Raw genomic sequence first — 21,614 nt, forward strand, 5'->3', positions numbered from 1 at the left:
TACAAAGCTGTCACTGGGGTGGTACCCTAGGGTACAAAAGCTAAAAGGTACATCTTTTTACCTTATTTACCCCAAATGGTATGTATTACCTTAAAGGTACTTTACTGTACTTCCTACTATTTCTCAATAAATAGCATGTGAAACAGAATGCAGCAATGATAAACACTTCAACTGTAGTATGCTACATTGTTGTCACATTACCTCAATACTATAATTAATTCAATGAGTGGCATCCAGTTTGCGTTTGATAAAAATGTCCTGAGTTCTTATACATAACACGTAAAAATCTACAGTCTACAGGCTTTCATAGTTGGGGACAAGCTTAAGTTTTGTTACAAGCTGTTCACACATTGGCCATAAAAAAGTGATTAATGCATGAAAATTCTCACATATAGCCCCTTAAAAAAAAACTCAGTTCATATTGCTTTCAGTTCACAGTGCACATGGAAGGTTGAGTGCATTGTATTATGGGATACAATATTCCACATAGTGTGCAGTGTTGTTATTAACTAAAACTAAAACTAAAACTGTCAACATTTAAATAATAATAAGAAGAAAATAAAATTTTAGATAAAAAACTAAAATGTAAAAACTTCAAGCTGTAGTACTAAAATTGTTATAATCAAAACTAAAATTCTATTAAAATTAAAAGTTAAATAGAGAAAAATAAACCAGTCAGTAAAAAAAACAAAAAAAAAATAATCAAAAAAAATAATTTATTATTGTTGATGATGAAATAAATATAAATGAAGGTTGATTAAACAACAACAACATATTAGTATTGAAATAAATAGCAAATGTTGTCGGTATATAAAGAAAATTAGTACATAGTATACCATTCGGAAGACATCAAACATTATATAAACAATTGGATAAACTGGATTTGAAAAGTGGAGCAGAGGCAAAACAAACAATCATTTTATCAACCTGGACAACAGAATTTTGTTAAAAAGTTATTAAATATATATTTCCATCTTCAGAGTAACTTGAAAGAAACAATTTTATCATCATTTATTCACTCTCATGTAGTTCCAAACACATATCACTGTCTTTCTTCCACGAAGCGTTCAAGCTTCAATAAAGACACTAAAGGACTAAATTATTGAAATAGAAATTTGGATGAACTCCTCATTTAACATCAGTGTCTCAGAATTATTCCCGTTTTCAAAGCACTGCTAAATATTAATCCAATATGGTAACAGAACTAAAACTTCAGTCACACACGTACACACAATGTTCCACAAAACACTGTATCATTCTGTATATAAACCAGAGTGAGAGACACGCTGCCAAATACACACGGCAGATGGGAGGATGTTCTCGCAGGCATCGCTGGCTCACAGCCACGCCAAGGGTTCAGATTTTCTGCAGTGTGTCAGAGTCACGCAGAATCAAGCTGTGTACTGCAAACACCAGCACATCACATCTGGATCTCTCCAGCCAGAGACACGGGGAATCCGTGATTCAAACATCTGCCCGGACATAGAGCCAGACGAAGATAGTCAGAGAGAAACAGTCAAGAGTGACAGATATAAAGAGAGAGAGGGAGAACACTAGCACGCTGCACAGCAATGCTATCTTTAAAAACAGTATGTGAAGCTGCATGCAGTAAGCAATAAATAATAACAATAAGGTATAATGTTGTCACATTACAGCACTTACATGGTTCATTCTGGCCCTCAGGCCAACCCTCAGGCCATCCAAGATGAAGATGAGTTTGTTTCTTCATCGGAACAGACATTACATCACTTGATCACCAATGGATCATCTGCAGCGAATGGCTGCTGTCGAAATGAGTCGAAACAGCTGATAAAAACATCACAATACTCAAAGTAATACACACAACTCCAGTCCATCAATTAACGTCTTGTGAAGTGAAAAGCTGTGTGAAACAAATCCATAATTAAGGCATTTTAACTTTAAACTGCTGTTTCTGGCCACAATACATAATCTATATCCAATGCTTCCTTAAGTGAAAGTTCATCCCCCGTTTTTTCTCTCACATCAAAATCCGCCAACATAATTGCATAGAACTGTTTTGGACTGTTTTTGCTTGTAAACAGTGCTTGATTTGTGCATTTATCTCTCCTGATTCAGACAAGATGACTTTTTCACTGGATAAAGCAATATGGTTAGAGGACTCGTATTTTAGTTGGAAGCAATGATTTGAAGTTAAAATGGTCTTAATGATGAATTTGTTTCTTACAAACTAACAACAACACACTTTTTTGCTGCACGAGATGTTAATCGATGGATTGGAGTCGTGTGGATTACTTGTGGATTATTGTGATATTTTTAGCAGCTGTTTGGACTCTCATTCTGACGGCACCCATCCACTGCAGAGGACCACTGGTGAGCAAGTGATGTAATGCTACATCATTTCGTAGGGTGGAAAAATTTTCATTTTTTGCATGAAATAAAGACATCCTGTTATGGAAATAAGCATGGCTATTTTGCAGTTTTAATCCAAGTTTGAGTAAAATGGTCTTAATTTGGAAGTTTGATCCAATAATGAGTCAAGAAAGAGATGTTAAACATTTTTGCTGTAATAAAGTCAAGCACACTGCATTATGGCAGAGGTTCTCAAACTTGAACTGACGTCATATGCTTTGTGCACTTTTATGAGCGGATGTTGATGGACTGTCACGATCACAACTCCTTCCCTCACGAGTCACAGATCAAGAGAGCAGCCTGCAACACTCGTGTCTGTGGAGAATGGACCAACTCTGATGACATCCATGGCAACCGACCAAAACAATGTTACTGTTACAGGAAAGTCTTTGAATAATTATGGAAATAGGAATTATACATTCTGAACACATTTGCTGATGTGCTGTGTAAGTATTTACAGTCGCTTTTCCCTGATGACAATAAATAATTTCACACCCATAAAAAGTCCATGCCTGTCTTCCAACATCTCTGCTTCCTTTAGTTTGAGAACCTCGCCATTGTGGGATGCAGTATTGAACACAGTGTGCTCTGATGAATACTGCACATAGTGGCAAATGTAGTAGGTCTGTGATTTCTAACCAGATAAAGGTGAACTTCCAGGGAAACCTCAGAATTTTTTGTTATAATTTCTTGTAATTAAAAAAAGAAAAAGAACCTGTATTAAAGAAATAATGCTGTCAAAGGATTAAAATAACAAATTTAAAAACAAAAATAAAGGCTTTACACATTCAGTGGATTTTTGCAGTTATGGATAGCTGGATGGATGGATAGAAATAGTCTGACTAGAATGTGATTGAATGTGTGAATTTGAGAGTAACACATATGGTGTGTGCAGACAGAGCTGGGGTGTGTTGAGTGTTTCTAGATTAATATGACTGACTGAATCTCTTGCTTTTATTGTACTTCCACCTCCCAGACACCAGTGGTGCTGGGAACAATTCCTGTGTGTCTGTGCTTGTGTATTAGTCCCAAACCTGTAGTGTTTCTTTCCTCCTGTGTACTAATTAGTGACGTCAAAGTGAGCCAACAAAATGTTCTAGTGCCATAAAATGCCACGTCTGATCTGATGTGTAGAGTTTTAACTTCACATCAGAGTAAATCTGGCTCCTCACAGCTCATGCAGAGAGTTATGCAAAAGCAAATGATAGGATCTTACTACACAGTTATTATCACAACATGCCATGTCTTCATGTCGAAAAATAAATGCACTCTCAGAAAAAATGGTACAGAAGCTATAACTGTGATGGTACACTTTTGTACCTTATTTACCCCTGAAGAATGCATTAGCCTTTTTGTGACAGCTTCTGTATCCTTTTTTTCCTGCGAGTGTTTGGAAGTTGACAAAATATGTGGTTTATATTATATCTACAAATAATTAATTAATTTGCATGAAGTAGACTGGCCAAGGATTAGTCACTAGCTAACATACAGCAGTGAAAAAAAAAAAACCTTCACAAATATTCACTTTAGAGACTTCCACCATCTTTGATATCACAAATCAACAACCCGGTGTCATAGTTTTCAATGGTAAATACAGTATAAGTTTGCTTGGTCATTCATGTGCACGTGACCCAAAATTACAATAATTATGATAATTACTCTTCCTGGGAAGTTCCTACTTGTGAACATAATTATAATGTCAGAAGAAAATAGAGAAAAAAAGAGAAATAACTTCTTCAGCACATCGATCTTTTAGCAATACTGCAACAAAATTAAAAGCAAAGGAAGCACATTAGGTTGCCCTAGAGAACTGTGTGAAATATAGTTTTGTTGCATAAGGCTGTCTGTTCTTAAACCAGCAAGCTTTTCACTATTCGTCATCAACAACAAACTAAACTCCACATCCAATATTCATCACAATGAAAATGTATTATAATAGATTATGATGTTGTGGTGTTAAATACAGTTCTTAAGGCTATTCCTAGGATCCAGGGCATAAAAAGTAAACTGGAAGTGACTCTACAGTTCTGCATGCATTATATTCATCTCAATGATTAGCCTTCACATCTAAAAGACAATATATGGATGTAATTATGTGTCATAACTAGTGTCAGGTATAAAGCAGACACAACTTTGGTGAAGCTGCATGGAGTGATCTAGAACTGGATAGCCCACCACCTGAGCCCTGCCATTTCATAACGAGCTAATTAACTAATTAACATGCACACACAAACACATAGCACTACAAAGAGAGAGAGAACAGAGGGGCATAAAGCGAGAAGGAGAGATGTTTCCGAGCACAATAGCCCAATCTTTAAAGGTCACACATCACTCCAACAGGAAATGGACAGAAGCAGAGCGATATAACATTCAACCTTACATCTGTCTCAAGCATACAGTATGTCCTTTTCTCTACAGTGACAGCATGTGTGCAATCGAGCCACTATGTTGCTAGCCTGTAACTGTTTCCTGTAAGAGACGCACAGTGGTCAACCCCTGTTCGCACTTTGCATCTCAGTCAAATCTGAGGACAATGTTTGTAATATTGGAGATATTTGTAGGCTCAATCTATTTAGCTTAAATCTATTAATTCTAAGCATTGGGGAATGCACAATATAATGTTTAAATTTAAAACCACATTTAGAATCTCTAATAAAGATTTCTTTAAAAAATCAGATTCAGCAGTTACAAGCAGCAATTGATCCTGATTAAAAAAACAAACAAAACACAAACAAACAAACAAAAAAAACATTACATTGCCATTGGACTGAATGTACACAGTGAAGCGTTACAACAAGAGAAAGAGATTTGTATATTTTTGGTAGAGATAAGTGGTGCTTGCCTGTTCCAGCCAGGCTTGTGTGGCACTTTTAAAATTCCAATTCAGTCCAATTTCAGTTGGTTTTGAATTGAGGAAGAAAAAGGGATTCGGAACTGCAATGTGAATTTGAATAAATAAATAATTAAAATTATTTGACATTCATACTTGAGAAAAAAATAATAATAAAATGCCTTCAAGCTTGGAAGATTGAAGATTTATAGCCTGATAGATAGATAGATAGATAGATAGATAGATAGATAGATAGATAGACAGAAAGACAAATTACAGATATAGATGAGGTAGACAAGACATGAAAATATTTTAACATGTAAATTGGCAAAAATCAACATGCACCTTTGTTTTCTAATCGATTTCTTGGACAGTCCAATGTTTTCTGCAGGGTGTGGGACTGTGTGTGTGTTTGTGGACCATAACAGCATATGCTTTCCTCCACAGGGGGAGATGGTAAGTTTATCCAATCATGACTGAAAGACAATAATGTTGATCAGGTGCTGAACTGGCAGTGCATCTGTTCTCCGCTTTAAATAGATCCAGAGAGAGGCTTTTAAAGACTGCACATATTTCCCTCCGTCCCGTAGTCTATCCTAGTGTGGCAGGATATTAGCTCCATTATCCTTGGCTCTGAGCCGATGGATGGATGCGGACAGGCAGGAGAACATGATTCACGCCCCAGAGAGGGGGGTCACGGGGAAGGCTGTAAGTCACACAGGGGGCCTGTACGGGGCATCTGATCCACTCTACTCAACCAGGTGCCGATCAATGACATTGAACCACTTACAGGCACTCCCTATTCAGACGACATTCACAGGCATGTCCACCACAAGAGTAATCACACGCAGAAACACGCACATGCACATGCTGCAGAAATGCATGTGGTGGGAGGAGGTGGAGGGGAAGCAGGATGGATGGAGAGACAGGCTAATGAAGAAAAGAGTGAATAGAAGCAGGATAGAGGAATGGGGAATTTGAAGGAGACAGATTATCAGGAAGGAGAGCCACTGACGGGAAAGAGAGAGAAAAAGGGGGTTAAAAAAGATGGTATGTTTGTACTACAAAGCATTTCTGAAAGGAAGCACTGTGTATACTGCACATTTGCATTTACATTCATTAATTCAGGACATTTGCATTTACATTCATTAATATATATATATATATATACACACACATAATATAGCAGGATAATTTTTTGCTAAATAGTAAAAAAAGTTTCTAATGGTTGTGAAGGTCAAACTAGAAAGTTGTTCTGCATTACAAATATGAACGAATACTGCTTCCCACAATGCTTTGCACTCTTGATCTTCCTTTACAGTGTTTTTGAATGAAACTGAACAGCTTTTTTTCCTTCATTATTTATAGTATAGTTACACTTCTTCATTAACAACAACAAAAACAGCAAATTAGCCATATTTTATTCCCAAGATTGTAAATAGATGGTACTCACTGAATTAAAGGGCAAGTTCACCAAGATTTAACCAGCTTTGTATTGTTACAGTATAAGTAAATGAATAATTTGTATTATTTTTGTAAAAACACATCATCCGATGGACCCCTGAAACCCCATCTTGCCAGGGGTGAATAACTCCTTTAAACGTGCACTGAAGTCATGTGACAATGTAGCATAAACTTTGCACTATTTAACAATGTGTATAGCATCTATTTCACAAACTATTTGTAAACAGTAGACAATATACAGAACATACTGTGCAGTAAACACAGGCAGAAGTTGACAGACGCTGGGCAGGGGTGGATGGCACAGCAGCGTATGCAGGAGTGTGTTTTATGTCTGCGTTTGCGTCAGACTCATTAAGCTGAAGGGAGCAGAGCTGAGCTCTGGACGATGGACTCATTCCTCATTTATCTCAACAGTAACACTGGATCCAGAATCATCAATTTAACATGACCTGTGTCCATGTGCCTTTGTGAGATGCACTCATTCATACAAATATGTGTATCAGCACTATACAAAACCTGCAATGCATTTTATTTCCATTATATATTTTTCCGGCACTTCTATTGAGATTTGACTGGATAGTGACTGTTAGGCTGTAATACTGTTAGTTTATATTGCTCTCAGACTGTCTATTATTTCAGAGACAGAAGAAGTGATTGTATTGTGATAAGATTATGATTAAGATCATAATCAAAACAAGCATTTTATCTAGGAATTTAATTTAATTTTTTTAAGTCTGTGGAGTGGACAAAATTATCAGTGAACAACAATTTAAGTTTGTGCACACAAATCAAAAGACTTGGAATATAGAATATGAACCATATGGACCATTTATAGCAGCATGAACATTATGCCTCACACCTCCAAATGTGTCTCCTTTAGAAGAAACAACATGAGGGTGAGTAAATAATGACAGAACTTTCATTTTTGGGTGCACTATTCTTTTAAGAGCACAAACAGTGTCAATGGTTGCTGCTGTGTGTGTTTGTATTTTGCATCAAGTAGGCTACACTTGGCTCTTGTATCTGACAGGCTCTTGGCATTGCAGATGAAGAATTCAGCGGCCAGAGTCCAGATGGGTCTCACGTCACACACAAACATATACACAAAGATGTAAACACACACTCCTCCTAAAACACCCGTCTTCAAGGACGTTCTGCTTTAGCCAGCGAAGTTCTTGACCTGTGTTAAGAATCACACAGGCACACACCTTTACTCTATATGCTCTCAAATACTGCAGAGATTTACCCTGGTGACCCCCCATATGGCCACATATCAAATAGAGCAGTGGTTCTCAATTCCAGTCCTCGTGTACCACTGCTCTGCACATTATGTATGTTTCTCTGATCACTTCAGACATAAGTGCCCTGCGAAGTGGACATCACAAGATATTCCACCTTGATTCCAGTTCGATGGGAGCATATATTTTACATTCAAAGGGCATTAAAGTGTGTGAGACGTGAATTTATTTAAAGAGGAATATTATGTCACACTTCCCACTTCTCTAGTAAGTTTCGTCTGTGTGTGAAGACACTGCAGACCGTGGTGTAGCACAAATCCGTGAATGAATCTTCAATGGACTTCCTGTGTGCAGGGAGTAGGGAGCACAGAACACTGTGTAGGGACACTGTGCATGGAGCTCTCTTCTTACGAGCTGATGATCTGAATCAGGTGTGTTAAATACGAGAGACATGCAAAATATGCAAGTGGTGGTACGCAAGGACTGGAATTGAGACCCACTGCACTAGAGCATCTCTCTCGCTCTCTTTCTTTGTCTCTCGGGTGTCTGTGCTGTTATATATAGCTGATATCTGTACACTTATGGACGGAAATGCTCGCTGTTCCTGGAGTGCAGAATCTAGCAAAATGACACAGTTTATCTTCATTAGGCACAGAGAGTTATCTGCAGATATCCACCGAACAGACACACTTTCGCAGACAAAAAATTTCCTCATTGACTCCCAAACTCTAGACAAGTATACAGCACATGTAAACACACCTTTTCTCTTTATCTCTCACACACATATCCTGAAAGGACCTTTTTACCTTTCACAGAGTCTTAACTACAAAATAGAGCTCAGATTATTAAATAAAGCAAATAACCCTCAGAACATAGGAACAAACACAAACACACACAACGTATATGCAGTCTGGGACATTCATTTCCTTCCCTTCCTTCCTTCCTTCCATCCCTCCCTCCCCCCTTCCTTCCTTCTACTTTGTTTGGTCTTCCAAAAGAGGACACAACTAGAAATCAGTGGTTAAGTTTTATTTATAACACTGCTCCAGAAAAGTTCAACCCAAATATTGGGTTGTGTGCAATGCATTTTATGGAGGAAAGTTTCCTGAACCTGGTAAGGGGGTAACATTTCCGTCACACACTTGAGGTATTCGGCCAATCACAATGCACAAGATAGTTGGCCGATCAGAGCACACCGTGCTTTTCAGAACGATGAGCTTTGTAAAAATCAACTTGTTTCAGAAGGCAGGACATAGAGGAGAAACAATAATGTACAGTATGTGGAAAATATTAATAAATGGAATAAATATTATTTTTTTTAACCTTAAACCACACAAACACATTGCATTACACCAAATACACAAAATAATGTTCTTTTTAGCAGCATCATGTAACCGTTTAAACGTACTTATTGAAATTAAAAGTACAAGTAAAATCAAAATAGAAAAGGAGCAAATGAATATGAGAAATTGTTCTATACACAGTTTGAGCAGCCAGATAGTGTTCAGTTTTAACTCTTTCTTCCATTTTGTATCTTTGGGTTAGCATAAGAGCCACTTCATCTGGTACGAAGACTCTTTCATTCCAACATAAGACAGCATTTCTGGAATCTGCATCTGAAGTGGCATTTAGAGTCATTACAGACTATTTAATGCAGCTCAGAGGGGACATGCATTAACCAGCAGTTACAAATGCATAAATAATGTTTTGTTTTAAACATAAAACCTTGAATATTGATATTTGAAAAAATATAAAATATGAAAAGATACTTGAAATGAGAAATTAAAGCCACTAGTAGGTGGCAGCAAGTCAGTGTTAATGAGCGAAGCACTGAGATTAAATTGATTAAATCAAAAGGTTGATTCATTCAGGAATTAATCATTTTAATTAGTGAGACACTGAATCATTCATTAAAAAAAAAAAACTGATTAATTCAATAGGGAATCACCGTCCTATGTGTTGCTCAGCGATGCAAAACAGTGCTGTTTGGAACTATTTTCACAGAGCGTTTACACCTACGCCACGGTTTGGACAGTTACAGTTAGGATGTGTGGCCATATTATAGAGACTCGGATGTAAACAACAGCATGGACTGCATGGCTAATGCACTAATGAAAACGCTGTTCTACTAATTTATGATGTCTAAATCACGGAAAAACTGCTAAATCATATAGAGAAGGACTTAGTAAGCAGTAAAGGGTGTGATATTTTAACAAACTAAAGTTAATAGGTGGTAAAGATCCATACGAGTTGGCTCTTTTGTCATGGAATGATGACCTGACAATTGTTCCTTCTATTTCTTATCCCGACACAGTGAACTACTTCGTTTCTTTCACCAAGCCAATGCATGAGTTCTGTTTGGTTCAGTGGAATTGATTACATTCAGTACCACCAATATGGCCGATTTCCGGATTGATGACGTGTAGTGAAAACACCCTATTGGCGAAATACAGCAAAATAAGGCATCTAAAATGTAAGTAACTTAACACTAACTTTTTTAAGCTTGTATAAAATCAATATTGCATTTGTTATCATGCTGATATCTGGAGAAAAAATGGCACTCTTAGTGTGATCTATATTAAATAAACTATATTACATTATATAAATAAAGAGCCTGGATGTGATCACTCATTTAATTAAATTATACATTTATTCACCCCCTCATTCATTTAGACATCCATTAAAATAATATTGTTTTACCTTGTTGTACAATAAAACAATAAAGAACTTAAATCTTTCATTGATTTGTTCAGTCATTTTCCACTAAATCATCATTTACATACATATTCATTCAGAATCACTGGCTGCATAATTTGGAGGAAAAATGTAATTGCTCAAAACAAATTACATTTAAGGTTTAAAAGTGTTTTTTGTAAGCTCCAGGGTTGCTGTGTTTGTTTGTAGGGCTGCACAATTTGTACAAAAAATATATTTGTTTTTTTTCAGATACACATAATCTCTAATTTATTCTATTGATCCCTTTACTCATTCTTTCATTCATTCTTTTATCATATTCATTCTCTCAGTCATTCGTTCATTCTTTGTGTCCACGAGACTCCGCTGACTGACACATCAGATAATGGAGGGGTTTGGTGGAGAGCTAGAGGACAAAGTTGAGAGAGAGAAAAAAGACCCTATTTCTCAAACCACTCAACCATTACTGCCTTTTAGATGGGCTGGATGGAGCTCACACACACACACACACACACACACACTAACAAACACACACACACACACACACACACACTAAACGGCTCACAACAACTAACGGCACTATAAAACGCCGCCAGCTGATGTGATATACTCCAGAAACTGAAGCAGGTGGGGAGATCGGTGAGTAAAACAGCAGATGAGAGAGGTGTGTTCTCCACAATAACATCCAAACTCACAAAACAGACATGAAAGCTGCCTCAAATCCTCAAATCTTGTGGCTGTGTGCTATTATAATTTTACAGCCTAATGGATGATAAAACAGGAAAAACAATCCTATAGGCTTACTGTACATTGTAGGATGGGTCCAAACCATATTATAGAGGGGTGGACTCTTTTGACTTGGGCAACTAAGCTTGGAAACCAGCTAGCAATCTAGACAGGTCCATTGTGCTCTCTCTGTCCAGACATCTCACAAGCACATCTGCTGTAAGCAAAGTACACACAGTAAAATCTGCCCCATTATGAGAAGCAGCCCTGGTTTCCTGTGACAATGGGATTATGGGACATAATGGAGCTCTTACTGCTTTGGATGCTGACGTAGCTGGTGGCGTTCTCTCTGCCCAGCGAGTTTTCCACCACACAGGTGTAGTTCCCAGAATCCACCAATCTCACTCTGCTGATGTGAAGCTTTGAATTTTTCCTGCACAAAGAGTGGCCGAGACACAAAGAAAGAGAACAATGGAGAAAAACATCAAGGAATATGAGGACAGAAATTTAAAGAGAGACACAAAAGTCAGATGGCGTGGGAGAGAAAACGAATGCATCTCAGTAGAAATGTAGACTGAGATCTCCACAAACGAGTTTGTGTATGTGTAGTTGCTATTTATCCCAGAAGGACATGATCCTGGATCACCATGTTGTTGGGCCTAGAACAACATTGTTATCAAACCAATCAGACTGTAAGATCATATGCTGTGTTCCAACTCAAAAAGTCAGAATTTCCAACACTTTATTTGGAAAAGTGCAATAGAATGGCACTTGCACTTGGAAAAGTGATGCGCGGAAATCCCAACAGTTTTGCCAAGATGAGGTCACTTAAACATGCCAGGACAAAAAAATGATTTAAAGCACAGTTGTGACATCACATGATATAAAACTTGTTTAACAAGCAAAGGTTTGCAGAGATAGGTGTACAAAATATGGTAAATTGTTGTCGCTGCTGAAAATCCTACACCTGCCAAATACTAGCATTAACATTTTGCATCTGAGCATTGGACAATAAAATGTCTTTATATTTACACTTCCATTCAAAATTACTGGGTCAGATTTTTTTTTTCTTATTTTTAATATAATTAATATTTTCTATTCATCAAAGAATCCTAAAAAAAATATCATGGTTTCCCAAAAAATAAATAAATAATTATTTTCAACATTGATAATATAAAACGTTTCTTCAGTTGACTGAATGGATTTCTGAAGGATCATGTGACACTGAGACCGGCGTAAATAATGCTAATAAAGCTTTGGCATCACAGCAAAAAATTACATTTTTACAACTATTTTTAAAGTTAATTTAAATTGTAATAATATTTCACAATATTACTGTTTTTACTCTATTTTGATTAAATAAATACAGCCTTGGTGGGCATTAGAAACATAAAAAAAAAAAAAAAAAATAGGACATACAAAACCTCAAACTTCTGAACAGTAGTGTACTTATTATTTGTGTTTATTAATTTAGCAAATGTCATCCAAATCGACTTACAAAAGAGGAACATCACAAGCAATTAATTCAGTGTGGTTGGAATCAGAAATACCAAGTATAGTAATATCCCACATCTGACTTCGGGCTAGGTTTTAAGGTTCGGGCTGATTTTTTTTTTTATAGTAATGTTGTTCAAAGGATGTCGGTCCAGGAATATGTCCTACTTGGCTTCATCACATGGTGCGTGGGGTCTCTAGTGGTGTCAATGTGATACTCGCATCGTCTATCTGCCCTTCTCCTCAGGTCAGGATGTGGACAGCTCATTAGAGGAGCAAAACTCTCGAAGGATCTCGCTCTGCAGCAGGACGCATAGAAAATCCTCTGTCCTTACTTTACCTCCATCATTATGAAACCATCCCTGTCCACGCTGTCAGCTCTTTCACTCACAGTTTATCAGCATAAGTGTGTGTACAGATGTGAGTGTGTGTCTCTGTGACTGTGGATCTGCAGCTTCAGCAAACACACATTTGCAAAATTACACAAGGGGCCAGTGAACAGGCAATCCTGTTAGAGTGATCTGCTTTCTGTGCACCTCAGCACTTTTTCTCGGAGAACAGAAGAGGACGGACGAGTTACGGAATGCCCTGAATTCTTCCGTATGTTTCCTTCCCTGCATACTGAACAAATACATATGGACTGACGGTGACATACGGACGGAATATATAGCTACATGTGCACTATTGATTTGTGTTACGATTGGCTAAATGACATTGATGCAATGTTACTGCAACATGCAGAGCTCAGCAATTTTTTTAATTTATTCGATCCTTTATCCCATTTTATGAAACGCTGCTTTCCTGTATATTAAGACATTTGCATGATTATGCAATTCTTGCTGAAGACTAGTTTATCTAGACCCCAAGCGTATATAAACTTAGTCATATGTTTTTTTTTTTATTCCATTCTCCACCTACAGACGCCACTGAGGGAGAAAGTATTGCGTGTTTGGGCCCACACACTCTCCCCTTAGATACACCGGCAACCCACGGTCCCATTTCCAGAGAAAAGCAATGAAGGGGAAGTTACCCAAAATTCACTGATGGAGCTTCCTTTAGATGGAAAGGAAAAGTTCAGCCAACATTATTATTCTAACATAATTTACTCAAATATCATGACATTCCAAACCTGTATGAATTTCTTTTTTTCAACATAAATGTAATATTGCAGCCTACACCTGCACAAAATAACACAAATGCAAAGTAAACTTGAATGTAAGTTACACTAGCTTTCAAAAGTTTGGGCTCATTTGGTTTTTTTTTTTTTTTTTTTTTAAATTTTTTTTTTTTTCTTTTCAGCAAGAACATGTTACATTGATCAAAAGTGACAGTAAAGGCATTATGTTACTCAAGATTTCTATTTCAAATAAAAGCTGTTCTTTTGAAATTCATCAAAGAATCCTGGAAAAAAATGGTTTTCACAAAAATATTGAGCAGCACAACTGTTTTCAACATCAATAACAATAAGAAATATTTCTTAAATGCCTAATCAGCATATTACAATGATTTTTGAAGGATCGTGTGACACTGAAGACTGGAGTAATAATGCTAAAAATTCAGTGCTGCATCACAGGAATAAATTACATTTTAAAATAATTTAAAATAGAAAACACTTTGTTATTATAATATTTTAGTTTTTACTGTGTGTGTGTTTTTTATCAAATAAATATAGACTTGGGGAGATTTCTTTCAAAAACATAAGAAATTTTACTGACAAACTTAAAATTTACAGTATGTGAAATTATGTATTCAATAATTTTGTCCTTTCCCATGAACTATAATTAGGCATTTTGCTATTTAATGGAATATTAATGAATATGAAATATTGACTATTAAATTAAAGGATATTTGTATATTACAATATGAGAAAGTGCAAATGAGATTTGAGCACTACAACAGAAGGTTAAATTTAAGCTTACGTTTCTTTCTGTTTCTCACACAAATCTATCAGATTTAGAATTTAGCGCACAAGACATCTGGACCATTTTTCTGGCACCATTAAGATGTTTTTGTTTTTTTGGTACTGCTTTCATTATATGAGGAAGAGCAGCGTGAACTTTCTTCATAATTTTATAAAGAAAAAAAATATCATATGAGTTTGGAACAACATGAGAGCAAGTAAATGATGAAAGAGTTTTCATTTTTATGTGAACTACTCCTTTAACAAGACGTCTGTATCTCTCTCCCCTCTGAAAGTCTCTGAGTCTATTTACAAACTGGGACAATCTTCTGCTCGAGTTGATGGGAGATGTATTTTTAATACCTCTGATGCCAAGAATAATTCTGCCAGCATATGAGTAGTGTGTTTGCTTGTGCATCTGTGTGTGTGTGTGTGTGTGTGTGTGTGTGCGTGTGTGTTTGATGAGTCTTACTTGTTGGATTTGATTTTGATGTCTTTCCTCTTGCGGAGCTGGCTGCCATCTTTGTACCAGTTGAAGGAGGGGCTCGGGTTGCCCACAGCTTCACACTTGAGTGTCAGCTTTTTACCTTCCAGGAGCCACTGAGAATCCATGGGCTTCACCTTCGGAGCTGATGCTACAGATGGAGAAAACAGACAAAGAGTGAGCAGAAAAGAAAAGCAGGTTTGTCCAAAGGACAGAAAAAGCACAGATTTTGCTCTCTTTACTACCACAGTTGTCTCTCATAGACAGCAATGAGCAATGCTTTCGCTTTGATTTTCAATGATTTAAACAAAAACAACACAATATATAACATACAAAACATATTTGCTTGTTATTTTGTTGTGTTTGTTCCATCCCTGTTCATTTTACATTTTGTACACTCTGCATGTCAACAATCATCCCATTTGTTTTTGTTTTTATTTATCCTAAGGATTTAATCTGACACAAAAAATGAAACATAACTGGAGCAAACTATGAGCAATACAGATTCCTTGGGGTGGAGGTGAGATTGACTGAGATGACAAGGGGAGAAAAAAGAAAAAGAAAAGAAGAGGGACAGATGGAGGGAGGGATGGATTTTGTCAGAAGAGAAAAGGAGAGAAAGAAGGCGGCATGATGGCTGAAAACATGTTGAGAGACAGACGCAGACGGGAGGATGAAAAGAAGCAAATAGAAGAGTGGGAAAGAGGAAAGAAGTGAGAAAAGAAAGAACATGTGAGAGATTAATGGGACTCATCTTCCTGCAGTTTACCTCGGTAAAGTAATCCATCTAGCGATGAGAAACAAGCCCAATATTGTGAACTAGGAGCAGTAATAAAAATACAGTACATTCAGTGCTGTCCACACACACACACAAACAATAATAATGCTGCTACAGAGAGTTTGTTTTATTTTGCAGTGTCTTCGTGTTAAGACACTTAGAAACAACAAAAAAAAAGACACCAAACTCAAAAGAAAAAAAATCTGAAAAATATATTAGAAATAACAAACATATTATTATTTTTTTTTTTTTTATTTTTGATTATTTATTTATTTATTTTTTTTTTTAAATAAAAAATGATGATATATATAATTTTTTATTTGGTTGACAAAAAAAGGACAAAAAAACGTAATTGTCCTAAAATATAGTTGTTTGACAAAATATGTTTTAATATTTCCTTCCTTTGATTTTTGATTTAAATCCATCAAAAATCAACTAATAAAACTTCTGTAAGCGGAAACCTCATAAAACAAAAGGACTTCAGGTACAGATTTGGACTGCTCTCAACACAACATGTTATTGCCGTTTGTTCACTGTTTAACTGAGTGTGGCTCCATCTGTGTTTTTCTCCTTCTTCTCTCTCTTCAGAGCAATACTTCATTCTGTCACATCCAGTGAAATCACACCTTCTCGTCTCCAGATGCTTCTGACACACACACACACACACACACTCACTCACTCACTTTCTCATAGACACATACACTCCAAATGTTTTATACACCATTTACACTGCTTGACTAAAACACCCATACAGTCCTCATACAATTAATGCACACGTACAGAAGTGCGCGCACACACACACACACACACACACACACACACACACACACACACACACACACACACACACACACACACACAATTTCACTTCTTATCACATGCTTGCACGTTGTAATTCTGCTCACGTGGACTCAGGAACACAAAAGGAACCCTTTACATGTCCAAGAGAGACTCGCAGCTGAATGCTCTGTTAACAGAAACCCCAGAACTGCCGCTCACAAACAGCACAGTGAAAAACCTCATTCTGAGCCCATCCAATCAGCTTCACTCATCAATACCAGCCAATGTTCTGCCTCAGCAACTCAGGCAACACTTTACCATGAATCTACCACCACTTTAGATCACTTCATTTGACCAGAGAGTGAAACCACTGTTGGGAATGTGATTAAACAGAAAGACATATACATTCTAGGGATGTGGGTCATTTTTTCAATATTACTGTAAAACATCTTAACATGGAGAAGCAACTTTAATAGACTGATTTTCCAGAAACAATGTAAACACTGGGACTCTGTTGCAGTGTTGTTATTGTTAAAGAAAACTATTAAAAACATTTTCTATAACTGAAGTAAAGTTTAAATATATATTAGATGAAAAGCATTGCTAAATTATCTTAGAAAACTAAAATTAGAAAATTGTGCCTTGTCAGCTAACTAAAATAAATGTTTAAGTACTAAAATGACTAAAAATAAAATAAATAATACTAAAATAACACTGCTCTGTGATACCAAAATATTTTGTTCGAGTATCCCAATATGCTATACTATAAGTACTTTACATTGCATGAAATGCTTTACATTTAAACAATATATAATACATGCTGGTTTTAATCGATGCACATTATTTAAAATAAAAGGTGTCCTTGAAATCTTTCATCAAAATTAAAACTTGCTCTGCCTCTGAAACTATGCTTGTTTTTGGATGACATCATCAATTTCCACGTATTTTTTCAACCTCCTGGCATACAAAGACATTTTCCCCCATCACGGTTGATTCACTAAATACCGTTTCCATCAAAATTACATAGCAAAAAAATCCTTGAGTTTATTTTAACTGTGAAGAAAATCTGCAGAAAAGGTCTGGTTATTCTCTCTTTTTAATGTTTGGCTTTTGCCACTTTTATTGAAAGGACAGAGGAAAAAATAAACCCCAATCAGAATCAAACCCCATCTACTACAGTTACATTGAGTTTTCTTTTGTGTAAATCACTAAACTATCAGCGACACAAAGTGGAAAGTATTGGGGGGACAGATGTCCAAAGGATGAAGAATAGAATGAGTGCGTCTCATGTTCACCATCGAGTTGATTCCTGCTTGATCAGTAAATCCAAGTATGAACACACAGGCACAAATGCACACACTGATTCTTTTCTTCCCTCTGCCCAACGCTCCTTCCACTTGCTTTGATAGTCCTGGAAGTCTTTTATTAGAAATAGTATTTCCGTCCGTTTTCCTCTCTCTCTTCCTTCTTCCACAGAAACAAGGCCTATGTGATGAAACTGACTGTCGGTTTATAATACAAGATCAGACTGGTTTCTACAAATAGTAAGGAAAAAGAGCTGTCTCTCCCTTTCAAAACTAGTTTATCTTCTTATTAAGTATGTGAACAATTAATCAAGATTGGGGAATTGATTTGCTTTCAAGAAACATTTCTATAATCATCAATTTCAAATGTTTTTTCAGGATGAATTGATTAATATAGAGTTTAAAAGAAAAAAAATGTATTTCAAATAGAAATCTTTTATAACAATGTAAAAGACTTTACTGTCACTTTTAATAAATTTAACGAATCCTTAAAAAGTGTTAATGTCTTTAAAAAAAATGTTGACCTAAAACTTTTGAACAGTTATATATTAAAATGCAATGCATTTTTAATTTGATACCTATCAAGATTAAGTGAATCAGAGAGATTCCAACAACACCCTGCTAAAGAAAGCAGTCAGTCGAATCAATCACTACTGTATATCAATATTTTCAACGACCAGTCTGGAATATTTGACAACATACATGTCATGCATCTCAACTTTTACTTTAGTTGTAAAATAATACATTGGTAATAGTGGTAGAAAACGGGTCTGCATGCATAAGTTTAATGTAAGAGTCTCTGACATCACCCAAGACAGAAGTGTGTGTGTGTGTGTGTAAAGCTGGACAAGGTTGCGGTTGTGCATGAATGCTTTTGCTCAAATCAGCATTTTCTGATGGGGTTTTATCACCAATCACCCCTCTCTTTCTCCTTCAAGGTTCAAATGTACAGCTGTCCAGCGGAGCACACACACATCCTGTCACACACAAAGCAGAAAACTGAAAATAAGCTGAATGAAGCCCAGACGCTCATATGACACATCACAGACAAACATTAACTCTCGTTAACACCTGCATGCAAGAGCATTTGTCATGAGCTTCACACACACAAGAATGGACAACTATCCGACTCATTCTAAGCTATTGCTGGTAACCGTCACGTAACTGCATCTCTCTTCCAGACGGCCCTCAGCTGGAATGAAACCAGAAAAGACATTTCACATTTTTATTAAAAACAAACCCATGGAGGCGAAGCAGTGACTGTTAAACTTGTCCAGCGGTGGAGAGGAAATCTGAATCTGAAAACAAATCTGATGTTGCCATACGAAACGAAATGTGATATAAAACACAGCACTATCCGCTGGGATGTGCGATAGCAAGCCAACAGTTACAGATAAATAAATCCTTTGTCATAGGGGCATAAGTAAATAAACTTTTAATGAAATAAAGCAAAATACAGTTTCTGGTTGGAGAAATATTTATGGACGAAATTTCCCACAATTGGCAGATGTGGCAAAAAAAAAAAAAAAAAAAACTGCAATTTTATTGGATGAACTAAATCTGATGTTGCAATATGAAACGCAATGCGATAAGACAAACTGCCCTGTCCATGATCTGGAGAAAGAAGCATTTTTGATGTCGACATCAACATTTGACCTGTCCATACATGAAGAAAGAAAAAACTTGAAAACAAAATGCCTCCAAGAAATATATTACTGTTTTTTATCTATTGTGTTTCTCCAAAATGGACAATGAGACTCTTGCTTCTTAGGTTTTTCTCCTCCAGAAAACAGATGCAAGTTACAGAACAAATCTCAGCCAATGTCCTCATATTGAGCTCAAATTTGCCAAAAGACACCATCAAACTCATAGATCTCAATTTGAATGCAAATGCTTCTTATCACATTGTTCCCTTTATAAACTCTAATGCTCTTGACATCGCTCTCAAAAAAAACTGATTTTGATTGGTCAAACTCAGTCAGAGGTCAAAATTTCTGAAAATTGACTGCTATCCAGGACAACACTGCATAACTGATGGCTCATCCTACTCTGTCCCTCGTTTATCTGGCTTCTACAAGTAAAATGAATACAAATTTTTGCATTCAAATCAATATATATGTTTTTACTTGACTAATACTACTATAATGTTACAAAAAAATTTGATTTCAAGTAAATGCCGTTCTTATTAATCAAAAATGTATCATGGTTTTCCACAAATATATGAAGCAGGCACAACTGGTTTTTAACATTGACAAGAAATGTGTTCTTGAGCAGCAAATCAGCATTTTAGAAAGGGGGTGATTTCTACAGATCATGTGACACTGAAAGACTGAAGTAATGATGCTGAAAAAATTCAGCTTCACATCACAGGAACAAATTGAAATAGTATAAAAATATATCCAAAAAAGTAAATGGTTATTTTTAAATTGTAAATAATATTTCACATGATTTCTGTTTTTTTTTAACTGCATTTTTTTATCAAATAAAATGCAGCCTTGGTGAGCACAAGAGTCTTCTTTCAAAACCTTTAAAAAATCTTACCAACCACAAACTTTTAAACATGACTGTATATAAAACAGAACTTAATTAATCTAAGTTGCAAGAATAAAAAGATATAACTTTTCCCTATAGGAACAAAATTTACAGTGCAAAACGCCAGAAGTGACAGTGAATGCAGAGCCTATGATAGAAAGTTTTCCATAATTCTCTGGGAAACAAGGTCAAATTTAGACAGCTTGCAGTTTTACTTCAGCTTCACGCCAGAGCTCAGATATCACACTTCTTTACTCTTTCCTTCACACACACTAATACACGCACATTCTCCACAGCTCGATAACAGTACTTGCACAGTGCAAAAAAAAAAAATCAATAAATAAATAAAATTATAACAAATGTGGTATTTCTGTTGTGTTTTCCTGTAAAAATATCTAAAGACTTTCAGAAAATAAATCTTGAATTAAGTGTACTAGTCTTACCCACTGCCCATCTTTGTCTTATTTCAAGCATACATCTAACAAAATTTATGCTTAGAAAAAAACAAGTATTAAAATTGCTTCTCAAGTTTAGATATGTTTACTGTAAATCAAAACAGAACTACCTGATTAATAAAATGATTTTCATGCTGTGCACAATACGTCTCACCCCTCTTTTTTCCCTCCTGTGGTCCATCTTTCCTTCTCCTATCACTCTTTCTCTTTTGCTGCTCTCTCTCTCTCATCCTCATGCAGTTGCTGTAGCTGATCTCCCTCATGCTGAGACGGGATTATAAAAGTAAGCTATTAAAGATGGGACGTGTGTGTGTGTGTTTCCACACTATAACAGTGTAGGACAGTCCCACCCCTCCATCACACTCAGCAGGGATACACCTAACTGATGGGTGGGGAATGTTGGGAGATTGTTGGAAAGAAGAGAAACAAAATTACAAGCTCACAAGATGAGACAGGAGTACGAGACTGAAACGAACAGAGAAAGAGCGAAAAACAAAAGAACCAAGCTGCAGAGAGAAAGTATGATAAGCAGACAAGGAACATG

General features: G+C 36.3%; 2 protein-coding genes across 5 annotated transcripts in view; both read right to left on the bottom strand.

Moving 5' to 3' along the window:
- Positions 1-21,357, bottom strand: part of LOC109101956 (pro-neuregulin-2, membrane-bound isoform-like) — a 37,842-nt gene extending 16,485 nt beyond the window's left edge. Inside the window, exons 1-3 of the mRNA XM_042748617.1 lie at positions 21,225-21,357; positions 15,210-15,372; positions 11,658-11,776 (exon numbers count right to left, since the gene is read on the bottom strand). Coding sequence (XP_042604551.1) covers positions 11,658-11,776; positions 15,210-15,372; positions 21,225-21,333 — 391 coding nt within the window. The 5' untranslated portion in view covers positions 21,334-21,357. The remainder of the gene's footprint in view (positions 1-11,657; positions 11,777-15,209; positions 15,373-21,224) is intronic.
- Positions 1-21,614, bottom strand: part of LOC109082837 (glutamic acid-rich protein-like) — an 848,403-nt gene that overhangs the window by 327,109 nt on the left and 499,680 nt on the right. The window lies entirely within an intron of this gene.

The sequence above is a fragment of the Cyprinus carpio genome, chromosome B22, assembly GCF_018340385.1.
Source record: "Cyprinus carpio isolate SPL01 chromosome B22, ASM1834038v1, whole genome shotgun sequence".
NCBI lineage: Eukaryota > Metazoa > Chordata > Actinopteri > Cypriniformes > Cyprinidae > Cyprinus > Cyprinus carpio.